Consider the following 13,520-nt stretch of genomic DNA (forward strand, 5'->3'; position numbering starts at 1 on the left):
AATTTCTCAAAGTTCACCATGTTCACAGTGCTACTTAAGCCTCCATGTCATCAGAAAGCGACGCAGGTATGCAAATAAAGTGATTCATAGTGAATGACTCCCCAGGAGTGAGGGCTGCACGGCGGCACAGTACTAAGAACAAATGAGCCACCTCACATTCCCTCTGCTGGACCGACGGAATAATGTAATGCTCGCGGAATATTTTTAGATGATGTGTCTACTGTGTAGCTACCAGTCCCCTGTGGCCCAGTCAGCCAGTTACTGAGAATCGCAGTCACACAGCCTACCAGATAAAGACACAGTTGGAATAGGTAAAAAGAAGCAAAGAAAACTGAAAGCAACAGACAAGAATATGTTATCCTAAGGTAATTTCGACAACGCCTTTCTTCAGGAGAATCCTGAAGAACATGTTGTCGAAACGAGAAGAAGAAAATCGAACCAAACCTCTTCCTTTCAGGTCTCTTTTCTATTCGTTTTTTTTTCTACCATTTGTCTCTGTGGATAACACTTACCCAGTCAGAATACTTGTCTTGTTACAGTTACTATGTTACTCTCCCGCACACCGCCCCGACATCTGGCTCACCCAGAGCTACCTTTCAGCCGAGGACCTCATAACCCATCCACAAGGGCCCTCGAACTCAGAGAGTCCCATCAGCCATCTAAAGCCCTTGTAGTCCAAGGGTTTGCGAGACTATCCAAAGGCTCCTCAGTCACCCAAAGGTTTATCAGCCACCAAAAGAGCCCATTACACACCCAAGGTTCAGTAATCCAAAGGCCCACCAGCCATCCAAGGCCCCGTGAACCACTGAAAGACCACGATGATCCACGGGTCAAACAACCACCGATGCCCCCTGAATATTCAAGGGCCAACCAACTACTGAAAATCCTGAGTATCCAAAGATTCAGCGACCCCTTAGTGCCCCTGTGATGCAAGGGCTGAGCAACCCCTCAAGGGCTCTGGTCCTGCAGGTGGTCAGGGTTAGGCAGTGTACCAATCCGGATATTGACTTAGGGGCGCTTGTGACCCTTAATATGGCCTTCATTGGGAGGAGGGGGGCAGCATGAAGGAAGATAAGAAAATACAGGAGTACAACTCTGGAAAAGTACAAGATTCAGTAAAGGAAGAAAGGGGAGGAGGAAAGAAGACAAGCGACGTAGGAAGAGAGTAGCGAAGCGAGTAATGAGGAAAGAGAGAGACTGGGAGGAGGAGGAGGAGGAGGAGGAGAAGGCTAGACATAAATTGGTGGTTGTTGCTCTGAGTGAGGCTCCGTCTCTGATTGTACTTGGGCCCCACCGTTTATCTGTGAGACCAAGCTGTGTGGCCAAGCTGAGACCAAGCTGTGTGGCCAAGCCGTGTGGCCAAGCTGTGAGAGTAAAGTGTGAGGCCAGAACGTGTCCTCACACTGTGCAGCCCCAGCCCCGGCCTTGTGACTGGGTTGCATGACAAAATATTTAATGGCCCGTCTTTCGTAGGGGATAAAACTGGGGAACACAACACCATTCCTGATAGTCGACCTATTAAGGTTAGGTGGATGTGAGGGAGGGGCGGCGGCTGATAGTGTGGCAGGACCTGCATGAGGGAGGCTTCATGTACGTGGGAGTGCCTGTCGTGGAGTGTGTGGGGGGGAAATTACTGTGGACATAAGAGGCGCCCATATGAGGTGGGGTAGACTCATGTTGGGGTAGACTCATAGGGTATGTTCATATGGGGGAATACCTTTCATGGAAAAATGAATAATGTATGTGTATAAATATGTGGGACACGTGTGTGTGTGTGTGTGTGTGTGTGTGTGTGTGTGTGTGTGTGTCGGGGGGGGGGGGGGGGGAACCTAGCTACTCCACTTCCTGGGTGTTGTTATTTAGTCTCTACAACATCATAACATAACAGCACCACAACCTGTTGGTCTCTACGCCACCATAGAGATAACCAAGTCTCTTTGGTCTCCTCCTGTGTTTGTTCGTGTGTCTCTGTGTCCACAGAAGGAAAAGGAAAAAAAAGATATACTCTATATCTACACTAGGATTGACGTGCGAGTGTAAGGGAGTTATTTTGATCTCATAGGATCAAAGGTGAGTGGGTTGTTAGTGCAATTAAGTCGGCGCTCGAGGACGGGCCTGCCTCTCCTGCAGGAGTAGATGGCGGACTCGGCCACGATCCCTCCTGAAGCTGGACCCCGGTACCGGTACTGCCTCTCCATCCCCGGTACTGGGGTACCGGTACTGCCTCTCCATCCCCGGTACTGGGGTACCGGTACTGCCTCTCCATCCCCGGTACTGGGGTACCGGTACTGCCTCTCCATCCCCGGCACTGGGGTACCGGTACTGCCTCTCCATCCCCGGTACTGGGATACCGGTACCGGGGTTGCTCAGCGCTCGACAAGGTGGGAGCAAGACGGTGAGCTGGGGTGAGTGAACACCTCCTCCCCCCCGGCCATGGTAGGGCAGCACCAGGTCATGACCCGTCAGTGAGGGTCATGTGTACCCCGGGTCACAGCTGTGATGCACAACCCCAACACAAGTTAGTGCTTGTGTGTGTGTGTGTGTGTGTATCGAGCAACCGTCTTCCCACAGCCGGGCATCGAACCCAGCCATTGGGTAAGAAGTCAGCGATGCTAAACACGACAAGAAATTTTATTTCATTTTTTCTAATAAAAAGATGGGGGAAGAGGGAGGGGAGGGGGTCATTACTTATCCATTAGAATTTTTTCGATAAATTGCAGGTATGATATTGGAACGTACATCGGGACATTACTCCTGTTCGTCACGGCTGATGTTACGACCGTTATGGAAAGTGGGTCCAGGTAACACATGTGGCCTGGTGACGGTGTACAGAAGTTGTGTTGTGTGTGTGTGTGTGTGTGTGTGTGTGTGTGTGTGTGTGTGTGTTATGGGATAGAACTTTACAGTAATGGTGCCCCATCTCTTATCTTTGTATATATGTACCATATCTTCACTCCTACATGGCACACACACACACACACACACACACACACACACACACACACACACACACACACACACACACACACGGGAACAACAGGAGAAGGGAAAATTCTTCATGCTAGCATATTTCACCCCTGACTTGTGAGCAACTGGGCGTACAGCTGCAGATGGTGATCACCCCCACCCCATCACCCACGCCCCCACCAACCCTCCCACGCCCGTCGAACCGCGCGCCTTCCCTCTCCCCATGATGGGCGTGGATGTGGGAGGGTATGGGCGCCGGGGCGTTGGCCAACCCACTATAACAAGCATAACGCAAGGAATGGCAGACCTTAATGGGCTCAAGTAACTACCAGCGACCTGTGATAACCACTTGTTTGTTTGTGGTTATTTCTGAACAGCCGTTACCCTAACTGCTGATGGCCGCCACACACGACCTCACAGAGCGACCGACAATCACTACACCATATCCTCACTTACTGCAAACAACCTCCACATGACCACAAACAACCAACAAAAACAAACAAAGGAATCATAAGAACCCACTAACGCCCCCTGTAAACACGGCTCTTTACAAACACCAATCAAAACTTTCCTAAAAATAAATATGTAAAATTCACAACTCGAAATTTTTTTTCCTTAAAAAAAAAAAAAAAGATGTAAAAAAATCAGCAGATGGAACTCCTCTTCGAACTCTCTCACTCTCCCCCGCTCCCTCCTCCGCCTCCACCCCGCCTCTCCCCCTCACTCCCCAGCCAGGATTCTGCTCCTCATTTTACTCCTGATTGGGCATCCTGAGGTCTGGGGAGATGATCCCGAGGGAACGGGTGGGAGTGTGGGGGGGTTATGTGGGAGTGAGTGTTTGGGGGAGATTGTTGTGGGAGCTGTTGTGGAGGCATGTGGGTATACAGGTTGTGAGCAGCTTGTTGTGGTGGGAAACGTTGCGACTAACCGGAAGGAAAAGTCGTATGGAAATCGGGAATGGGGTAGACAACATTTGAAAGAAAACGGAAGACGTACAGTTACTTTCATTATAATATGTATACATTACATGTATTTAGTACAACTGCAGTGTTCATGTGTACATCACATATATTTAGTACAACTGTTGTGTTCATGTTTACATTACGTATTTTGTACAACTGTAGTGTGCATCACATATGTAGTACAACTAGTGTTCATGTGTTCATCACATATATTTAGTACAACTGTAGTGTTCATGTGTTCATCACACGTATTTAGTACAACTGTAGTGTTCATGTGTTCATCACACGTATTTAGTACAAATGTAGTGTGTTCATCCCAAGGCTCAGACTGATATCGTGTTTGTTGTCATAAGCGGCCTGTGTGTGTGTGTGTGTGTTCTGGAGAACTGATGTAGATTATGTAATAAGACCAAGTAGGCGCACCACGCAATATAAAAACAACCTTTATCAAATCATGTCACCTCCGCACTGCGGGACCTGTGAATTATAGCGAAGCAATTACCAACTGATTGAATTCCGTGGTTTTTCCGCCCTGAGAATGTCACTCTGTGTTTGATTTCCTGCCTTGTGACTTGCTGCAAATATGGAGACTTCCAGGCCGGACGCTTGGAAGCACCCGTGTGCCGGGGAGAGAGAGAGAGAGAGAGAGAGAGAGAGAGAGAGAGAGAGAGAGAGAGAGAGAGAGAGAGAGAGAGAGAGAGAGGTATGGTCCATCAAAGAGGAGAGGAAGCAGTCGGTGTTTTAAAGTGCTGGAGTGAAGGGCGTCATCGAGGACACACTCGGGTATTTTGATCTGCAGTTCTGTACGCGCGCGCGCGAGAGAGAGAGAGAGAGAGAGAGAGAGAGAGAGAGAGAGAGAGAGAGAGAGAGAGAGAGAGAGAGGGGGGGGAGCGTGATTGGAAATTCACAACAATAAGAACTCCTCTTCTTCCATAAGTAAGGCATGACAGTTATAACCAGTGTTAACAAGTCTTGGATGCTCCCCTGACCCCCACATCTGTGCCACACCTCCACCTCTGCGATGGGCCATAGTATAGAAGGCCCTTGCTGTATGTGTCACACATGTATCTATAGATGGCCCTGGCTATATGTGTAACAGGTCTATCGTTTTTTTCTGTCTTCACATTTCATTATTATTATTATTATTATTATTATTATTATTATTATTATTATTATTATTATTGTTGTTGTTGTTGTTGTTGTTGTTATTATTATTTGTTCTTGCCTTTACTTGCCCTCATGTACATGTTACCTTACCCACCATAGTTTCTTTCCTACTTTGCTATCCTCACTCCCTCTCTCCTATATCTTCTCATTCTCCCTCTTAACCTCATCCCTACCTCCCGTTTTCTTCCCCTATAAAGATCTCTGTACCGTCATGATAGAAAAAGATACACGGAGGAAAAACATGACTGCAGATTCAGGGGTCTGTAACGAGGCTGTCTTTTAGAATATTCCCATCCGTCTGCTATTTATTTCTTCATTAAAGATATACTTTACGTCATTGTACTTTGAGGTAGATATACTTTATGTCTTTGTACTTTGAGGTAGCTATATAGTAAATATCCACTTGTTATATTTTCGTGTTCGGGCGCTGGGTTCAGTGTCTCTCGCCCACTTCTGTGTACATATTATCTTTACCTTTAATTATTATGAGTCTGTTATTACTGGTTATACAACATCAGTAGACTTACTCCTTACATCATCATTAACTCACTATCACTCAGGGCCTCACCATACTACTCAGCAGGTCATCACCATCACTCAGGGCCTCACCATACTACTCAGCAGGTCATCACCATCACTCAGGGCCTCACCATACTACTCAGCAGGTCATCACCATCACTCAGGGCCTCACCATACTACTCAGCAGGTCATCACCATCACTCAGGGCCTCACCATACTACTCAGCAGGTCATCACCATCACTCAGGGCCTCACCATACTACTCAGCAGGTCATCACCATCACTCAGGGCCTCACCATACTACTCAGCAGGTCATCACCATCACTCAGGGCCTCACCGTGGACGGGCTTGCATACCATTACCATTCATAGATCAGCCTCGCCAAGATCCGCCTGTCAACGCTCCCTCACCGCCGCCACCGCCATCTGTCGCCATCGACGCGCCGTCGCCGCCGAGGTGTGGGGGGGGGGGGGGGAGGTTAGGTACTGCCACTATGGCTCCTCGCTTGTGGTGATGGGTGGAGGGGTGATGGGGAATGGGGGGTGATGGTTGAGGCTCTGGCGTCAGTTGTCCGTCAACCGATCATGATCCTGTGACACTTCCTCTTCGAGGGCGGCAGCTGAACGGCCACTCTCTCTCTCTCTCTCTCTCTCTCTCTCTCTCTCTCTCTCTCTCTCTCTCTCTCTCTCTCTCTCTCTCCTCAAGAAGCGACTCATCACCAGCGAGCTGCCAACCATCGTTAGCTCGCGTTGTGATTCACCCACCATTAAGTCATCCTGACGCCCGTGCGACACGACTGAAGCGTACCTTGCTCAGGTCCCGCTCGTACCGTCTGTTTACATTGTTGTAGAACATGGGTGGTGGAAATCCTCGTGAAGAAATGACCTCTCATTATGGAGGGGTTGTGGTTGAGTTATGATCGTCATCTGCCTACCAACCTAACCTTCAATGTTATTAAATTCATCACTGTTTCATTTGCATAGTGGGTGTTCGTGACTATTAGTTATTATTATTATTATTATTATTATTATTATTATTATTATTATTATTATTATTATTACTACTATATAGCAAGTCACAAATAATGGTAGCAACATCACTGTCATGCTTATGATGATGATGTGTGTGTGTGTGTGTGTGTGTGTGTGTGGAAAAGGCTGGATCATGCAGTGCAGTTTTTACTATCATAATCTTGTTATACTTTTATATGAAGGTTTAAGTTAAGCTCGTATGGAACATGTTAGAGGTAAGTCTAGTTTTCGTTGATATTGTTAAGGGGATGATGATGATGATGAGGTGTTTACCCTCACAACCTCATAGATGCCTCATCCCATCTGTCATGTTCCTGACCTGGTTGTCTAACCCTGAACTGAGGAGCCCAGGTAAACCCGAACTGAGGAGGCCAGGTAAACCCGAACTGAGAAGCCCAGGTAAACCCGAACTGAGGAGGCCAGGTAAACCCGGACTGAGGAACCTAGGTAAACCCGAACTGTGCATAGTGTCTTGTTGGTAGTAACAACCTGTGGTATTTAACTTGTACATAATGATCTCTGGCATAGAGTAACCACAAGCTCAACAGTCCATAGTTATTTTGAAACCAAGTTCATATATATATATATATATATATATATATATATATATATATATATATATATATATATATATATATATATATATATATATGACCCTTAATGTAGCGAGAGTGTGCATGATCGAATCATCTTAAAGACCTGACTGAAGAAGGTGTTCAGAATAATTTGATTGATGGCTGGGTCTCGGCGACGACCGTAAATACCCTGGCATTTGGCATGGGTTGGGGCTCAGCAGACCATCAACAAACAACACATCCCACATCACACAAAGCTCACACCTCCACCAGAGCGACGAGAGCCAGCGCACCTCACTGCACGGGTCACCTGTGTGCCATCAATGACGCCCCCGAGTGAAGGGTTTGTCATAGATAAGAGCCCGTGTCTGCCTGGCTGGCGGATCTTGTGTGTGTGATGTGGCGGTGGTTGGTGAGCCGGAGCGGCCGTGATTGGCACGCCTGGCCAGGCCAAAGGTAAACAAACATACATTGAGCAGTCGTGACGTCACCAACATGGCCACTCATGTAAATGCCAAGAAAAGGTAATGTGGTCTCCATTTTCCGGGTTGTTTATGGTAACGCATTTTTGCAGACAGGAATCAGTAAACAAGGAGTGAAAAACACACTGAAATGTTTCATTTTCACGCTGAAGGGGGGAAAGATCTATGTATCTGGGCGGCGATGATTGGTGCGACATTATTGAGCTGGGAAAACTTTGGAATTCGCATCGAATTTTGTGAAATTAGATTTATTTCGGTGTCACCAGATCTGGTAAACGTAACGCATAAACAAAGATATTCCTGTTTAGAAAATCCCTGTTAATTCTCATGTTAATATTCCACGAGTATTATGATATACAACACTGCTGCTATATTCTTTATTCCACGCCTTAATATATCTACATATCACATATTTTTATATATATATATATATATATATATATATATATATATATATATATATATATATATATATACATGTGTGTGTGTGTGTGTGTGTGTGTGTGTGTGTGTGTGTGTTATATATGCATTTTAATCTCAGTACGTATATATATATATGTACATGTTTACCTTCACCACACCTGATGTGGCCATGCCGGGTGGATGTCGTGAGGTTGTGTGCTTTACTAAACCCTGAGCAGATGTTCTCACTGTGTAACGTTCCTCTCACACCATCTTGCTCTACCCTCAGGTAAGTGCGTCTTCCGTGGCGACCTCCTGGGATTCGACCTGGCATACTCAAGATGGACGTCTTGGTGAGTGTTACTTTGACATTTTTGCTTGCCTGTTGATTTCTCCAGAATATCTATACTGTCATACTTACGTACGTGTATGTACGAACAGGAACACACACACACACACACACACACACACACACACACACACACACACACACACACACACACACACACACACACAAACCACTACCAGTCTTCTTAAACAAGACGTTTGAGGACCATATAAGAACACATCACAAACCAGGATATTTTTTTCCCCTAAATACTTCTGTCCAGCCAATACCTATCGTGGTGTGTTTGATGAAGGATAAATGTTACTTCCTCCTCCTCCTCCTCCTCCTCCTCCTCCTCCTCCTCCTCCTCCTCCTCGTCTGAAAATGCTAAGCTCACGCGACCAAACAGGACAAATGAAAGTACACACAGAATTATCCTGTGGGGGAATTCTTAACGCGGACCAATTTTCTTGAATTTTACCGGAGAGACTAACTCGAGGGGAGGGGTCCCACACCCAGCCAGAACCCACCACCCCCGGCCCAGGAAGACACCTTCCTCCTCCTCCCCCCCCCTCCCCTGCAGTCCCCCCCCCCTCCCCTCCCTCCTCCTTCGCCACCTCTTTTTTGATTGGGTACTAAAACGGGTGTGGGGAGGGGGGGGGGAGAGGAGGTGGGGTAGAACAGAAGCCATATTAGAGAAGCGAGAAATGATATATGGTGTACCACGGTGTGTGTGTGTGTGTGTGTGTGTGTGTGTGTGTGTGTGTGTACAGGAAATTTACTGGTGTGTGTAAAAGTGTGTGGTTTGATGAACGCGTATTGACGGATTTCCTTGAATTACTTTCCCTGATGGTCACCTTTGTGTTACGTTACAACGGCCATGATGATCCTGGTGGTCAGTATGAGGTTGGTCAGGTCACTGACACGTTTGGCTGGGACGGCTTCCACGAAGCTGGCCACCATGATTAGAAGAACACACACACACACACACACACACACACACACACACACACACACACACACACACACACACACATGTGAGTCGAAAGAAAATTGGAGGTGGTGATGTGTTTGGCCCAGGCGAGGCAGGTAGGGTCCGTGTGACACCGACTCATCTGACGCTGACACACGCCTCACGAGAGCAAGGCCAGGAAGCATGACCTGTAGCCTCGTGAAGTATGACCTGTAGCCTCGTGAAGTATGACCTGTAGCCTCGTGAAGTATGACCTGTAGCCTCGTGAAGGTTAGGCACATCACGTATGTGATGACCTATATTGCAAGCTTAACTGAAGCTTTCCTGACCCATCGCCCCGAACCACACACTTGATGGCAACATTGTAAACCGCTTCATGTACATTTCTGTATAACAATTTGTCCACATACACAGTAGTGTATGACTGTCGTACCACTCACCTTCATTGAGGCCAGTTTAGTGTGAAATCTCCCACAATTACTTATACATCATGGACCTTAAGGAGTTAGTAATTTGCTCTTTACTCAAGAGTGCATTTCTATTGAATGAGATATTGATGAAGTGCACATATATACGAAGCTCATGTTGTAGGAGTGCAGGGTTCGAACCCCACATCCCCTGAAGTAGACCAGCTACCTCGTTCTTATTGTTGTAGTTTGAAAAGATAATTCGTACTTACCAAGACCCAGCAGGATGAGGACCAGGCTCAGTCGTAGGGGCTTCATGGTGGCGTGGGCGTGGGCGTGGATGTGGGCGTGGGTGTGGGCGTGAGGCCTCAGACTGGTGTTGGTGGCAGGGTATAGGAGGACCTCCTCGCCCGACACATGCCTGACGAAGGCCTCCCCTCACCACCACCACTCCTCCTCCTCCTCCTCCTCCTCACCACCACTGTGGTACACTCGGTCAGTTCCAGCCCAAAAAAGATTCCAAGGAAATTCAATTTTGACGTCCAAACTTCCTTCACAGTTTGCGGTCGGCGGTTCCTGACGCTTTCAAATCAGTGTTACGGTTCACAGACAGACACACAGACACACACAATTACTTTTCTATTGTTGTTCTCTATTTTTTTGTATTGACTGTCCAATGTAAATATTTCTCGTTCCTTCCAGAAAATCCTTTATGATGATTATTAGTGTACCAGTATTACTCTACATTTTCTTTAACACACGGTGGTCTGGTTCAGTAAAGTTAGACTCGTCCGTCTGTTTTTAATTCGTCTTTCACCATCTCCTATCCACACCGTAGCCTGGGTTCCAGGTTCCTCTCACTACTCATTATGGTGACCATTCAGCTCCACCTCCCCTGCGCAGCACCCCAGAGGCCCCCAGGATTTTTGGGGGCAGTGAGTGAGGCTGTGTGTGCTTGTAGTGTGTCCACGGTCCTTCACACCACACTCGATGTGGCTAGGGTACGTCCAGAAGCCACCACCAACACCAGTCAGGTCACTTCAGCAGCTGAAGATGAGCCCCTCAAGATGACCGGGTTGAGATACGTTAGGTTGCTGCTGTAGGTGTGTGTGTGTGTGTGTGTCTGGTGCCTCCCGAGCGATGTCTTGATCCCTCCTCACCCGAGAGCGACGAGCAGGCAGGCGTCGCCCACCCTCGACACTTCTGTGAAGAGAGAAAATAAATATCATACGTTAGTTATGGTGAGGTTTGGTGAGACCCGTGATCAACACTACCACTCTCCCGGCCTGACGTGGGGCAACAGGGGAACTCACGATGGTCCAACACCAGGATATCTGTAGTTAGAGAACAATGGAGTAATGCAGACGAAACTCCCCCCGTGACCCCCACCTCTCCCTCTGGCTCAACATTTAGCAGGAACAAAAATTAAAATAAAATGCTTAGAAAGGAACATTATGTGGTATGAGGAGAAATGTAGTGTCACAGAACGTCGGCAGAATGTTTGTGGGAATGTTACAGGGTCAGGTTAAGGTGTTGTGTGTCGTAATGATCATCTACCACACACACACACACACACACACACACACACACACACACACACAGTGAGGGCACCATTAGGTGGGACTGATTATGGGTTCAGGGTGCCGTTCCAATTTGCCAGTCGCTTCATAAAAGACATGTGAACTGAGCCAGACTTTAGAAACCGCGCGCCAGTTTACCTGCTGTTTCAGAGAGGGTCTCCACTTGTAGTGAAAACTGTCTGGGTAATGAGGTGTGTGGTGAGGCGGGGAGGGGGGGGGAGGATGAGAAGGAATGGGGAGAGAGAGAGAGAGAGAGAGAGAGAGAGAGAGAGAGAGAGAGAGAGAGAGAGAGAGAGAGAGAGAGAGAGAGAGGGTTCTTCAATACAGGGATGAGGTCATCACGTGTTGGTCAGGTAGGGAATAGTTTGATAATGTCATTATGGATGACACTTGACCCCGGGGGTGGGGGGGGGGGGTCGAGCTCAGACGATACTACAAAGTAGTTCATGGCTCCAATGCTGATTTTATAGCGAGGATGGAAACATGGACGATCATTAACGACTCAACTACTAGTTAACTGAAGCAGTAGAGTAGACCCGAGTTAGTTTACCCTGACCTTATATGATCCCAGTGTGGGTGGACGTGAAGCAGAGTGGGGGAACGTGTCGTTAACGACCGAGGTCAAAGGTCAAGTAGACAGCAGGTTGACAGATGGGAGACCTTGACCAGCCATGTGCATGTATGCACAGGACGGGGTCATGGGAGGTGGTGGGTCACGAGGCGGGCAGGACCAGGAGAGGAGAAGGAAGACAAGAAAGAAGAGATAGAAAAGAAAAGAAAGAAGAAAAGAAAGAAGAGGAGCCAAAAGCTAAAGAAAGAAGGAAAGAGGAAAAGGAAGGAGAAAAGAAAAGAAAGAAAGAGAAAGAAGAAGAAGAAGAAGAAGAAGAAGAAGAAGAAGAATGTGTAGAAGATGTTATCCACCATCAGTGCCACACCCTCGTAGTCTGGATGGGTGATCGTCTTATACAGTTCTGTATATGTTTTAGCCTTATGTTCTCCCGGGCCGTCGTGGTAAGGCTCCCAGATGGTTCCTTCACCAGCCCTCCATCAGAACCATCTGAGTGGAGGAGGGAAGGGAGGTGGAACGGGAGGAGGGAGGGAGGGAGTGTGGAACAGTGGGTCGAGGGAGAGGGAGTAATGATAATGGTTTATCAACAGTGTAGGAAATTAAATCCAAGCTGTCCCCGATGATCTCTCTCTCTCTCTCTCTCTCTCTCTCTCTCTCTCTCTCTCTCTCTCTCTCTCTCTCTCTCTCTCTCTCTCTCTCTCTCTCCTCCTCCTGGTAGGCAGCCATCGACCAGGGAGGCAACGTACCCCCCCCCCCCCCCCCCCATCGCCCAGGTAACGGGAAGGTTGATGACGGATGAGCACTGACCCCAGCCAGCACTGTACTGCAGTGGCTGTCAAGTTCCCCATTCCCTGGGGACAGGTTGCAGCCTTGACTGTGTTTGCCTCATACACCCCACACACCACACACACACACACACGCACACACGCGTGTGGCCTGCTGGCATTCAGCCCACAGACATACAATCTCTCCATCTCTCACACTCAACACTCGACCACACACACCTCACACACCACTCTTTATGATGATTCAACTCTTAATACTTTTTCTTTGCGGTGGGCGCTACGCGCTGGCCCTTGCCTAGGGGGGGATAGTAGGGAGGTAGGCAGGTGGATAGGTACTTCCTCCCGCCTCTCATCCTTCCTGCCTCTCCTCTCTCCCCCCTCCTACCCCTCCGGGGTGTTGACGGAGGCTTCTGAGCGGCAAAATAATGAGTCGTCCACCTGTTGACTCTTGGGCCCAGAATCAAATTATTTAGGGATAACTCCCTATTACCACGCCAACTAGGGCAAATAGGGCCAGGAAATGGTGTGTGTGTGTGTGTGTGTGTGTGTGTGTGTGTGTGTGTGTGTGTGTATAGTGTGTGTGTGTGTGCGTGTATAGTGTGTGTGTGTGTGTGTGTGTGTGTGTGTGTGTGTGTGTGTGTGTAGTCATATTTTGGTCCAGCCTTGTTTGGATAGGCATTCGAATTGTACACTACACTTTCAAAATGGTGAATTCCAAAACCGTATTGAAAAAGATCGTTACAATACGTTTCCTCTTTCGTGATGCGTACCAACA

General features: G+C 47.8%; 1 protein-coding gene across 2 annotated transcripts in view; it reads right to left on the reverse strand.

Annotated features, from left to right (window-relative positions):
* The window catches only part of LOC139754028 (uncharacterized), a 143,634-nt gene that overhangs the window by 87,335 nt on the left and 42,779 nt on the right, over positions 1-13,520 (reverse strand). For both annotated transcript variants that reach the window (XR_011713811.1, XM_071671000.1), the window contains exon 2: positions 10,085-11,015. Coding sequence is in view for 1 of the 2 variants with exons in the window: in XM_071671000.1 (XP_071527101.1) it covers positions 10,085-10,130 (46 nt within the window). In the remaining variant the exon portion in view is untranslated. The remainder of the gene's footprint in view (positions 1-10,084; positions 11,016-13,520) is intronic.

This window comes from Panulirus ornatus, chromosome 16, assembly GCF_036320965.1.
Source record: "Panulirus ornatus isolate Po-2019 chromosome 16, ASM3632096v1, whole genome shotgun sequence".
In the NCBI taxonomy this organism is placed as follows: domain Eukaryota; kingdom Metazoa; phylum Arthropoda; class Malacostraca; order Decapoda; family Palinuridae; genus Panulirus; species Panulirus ornatus.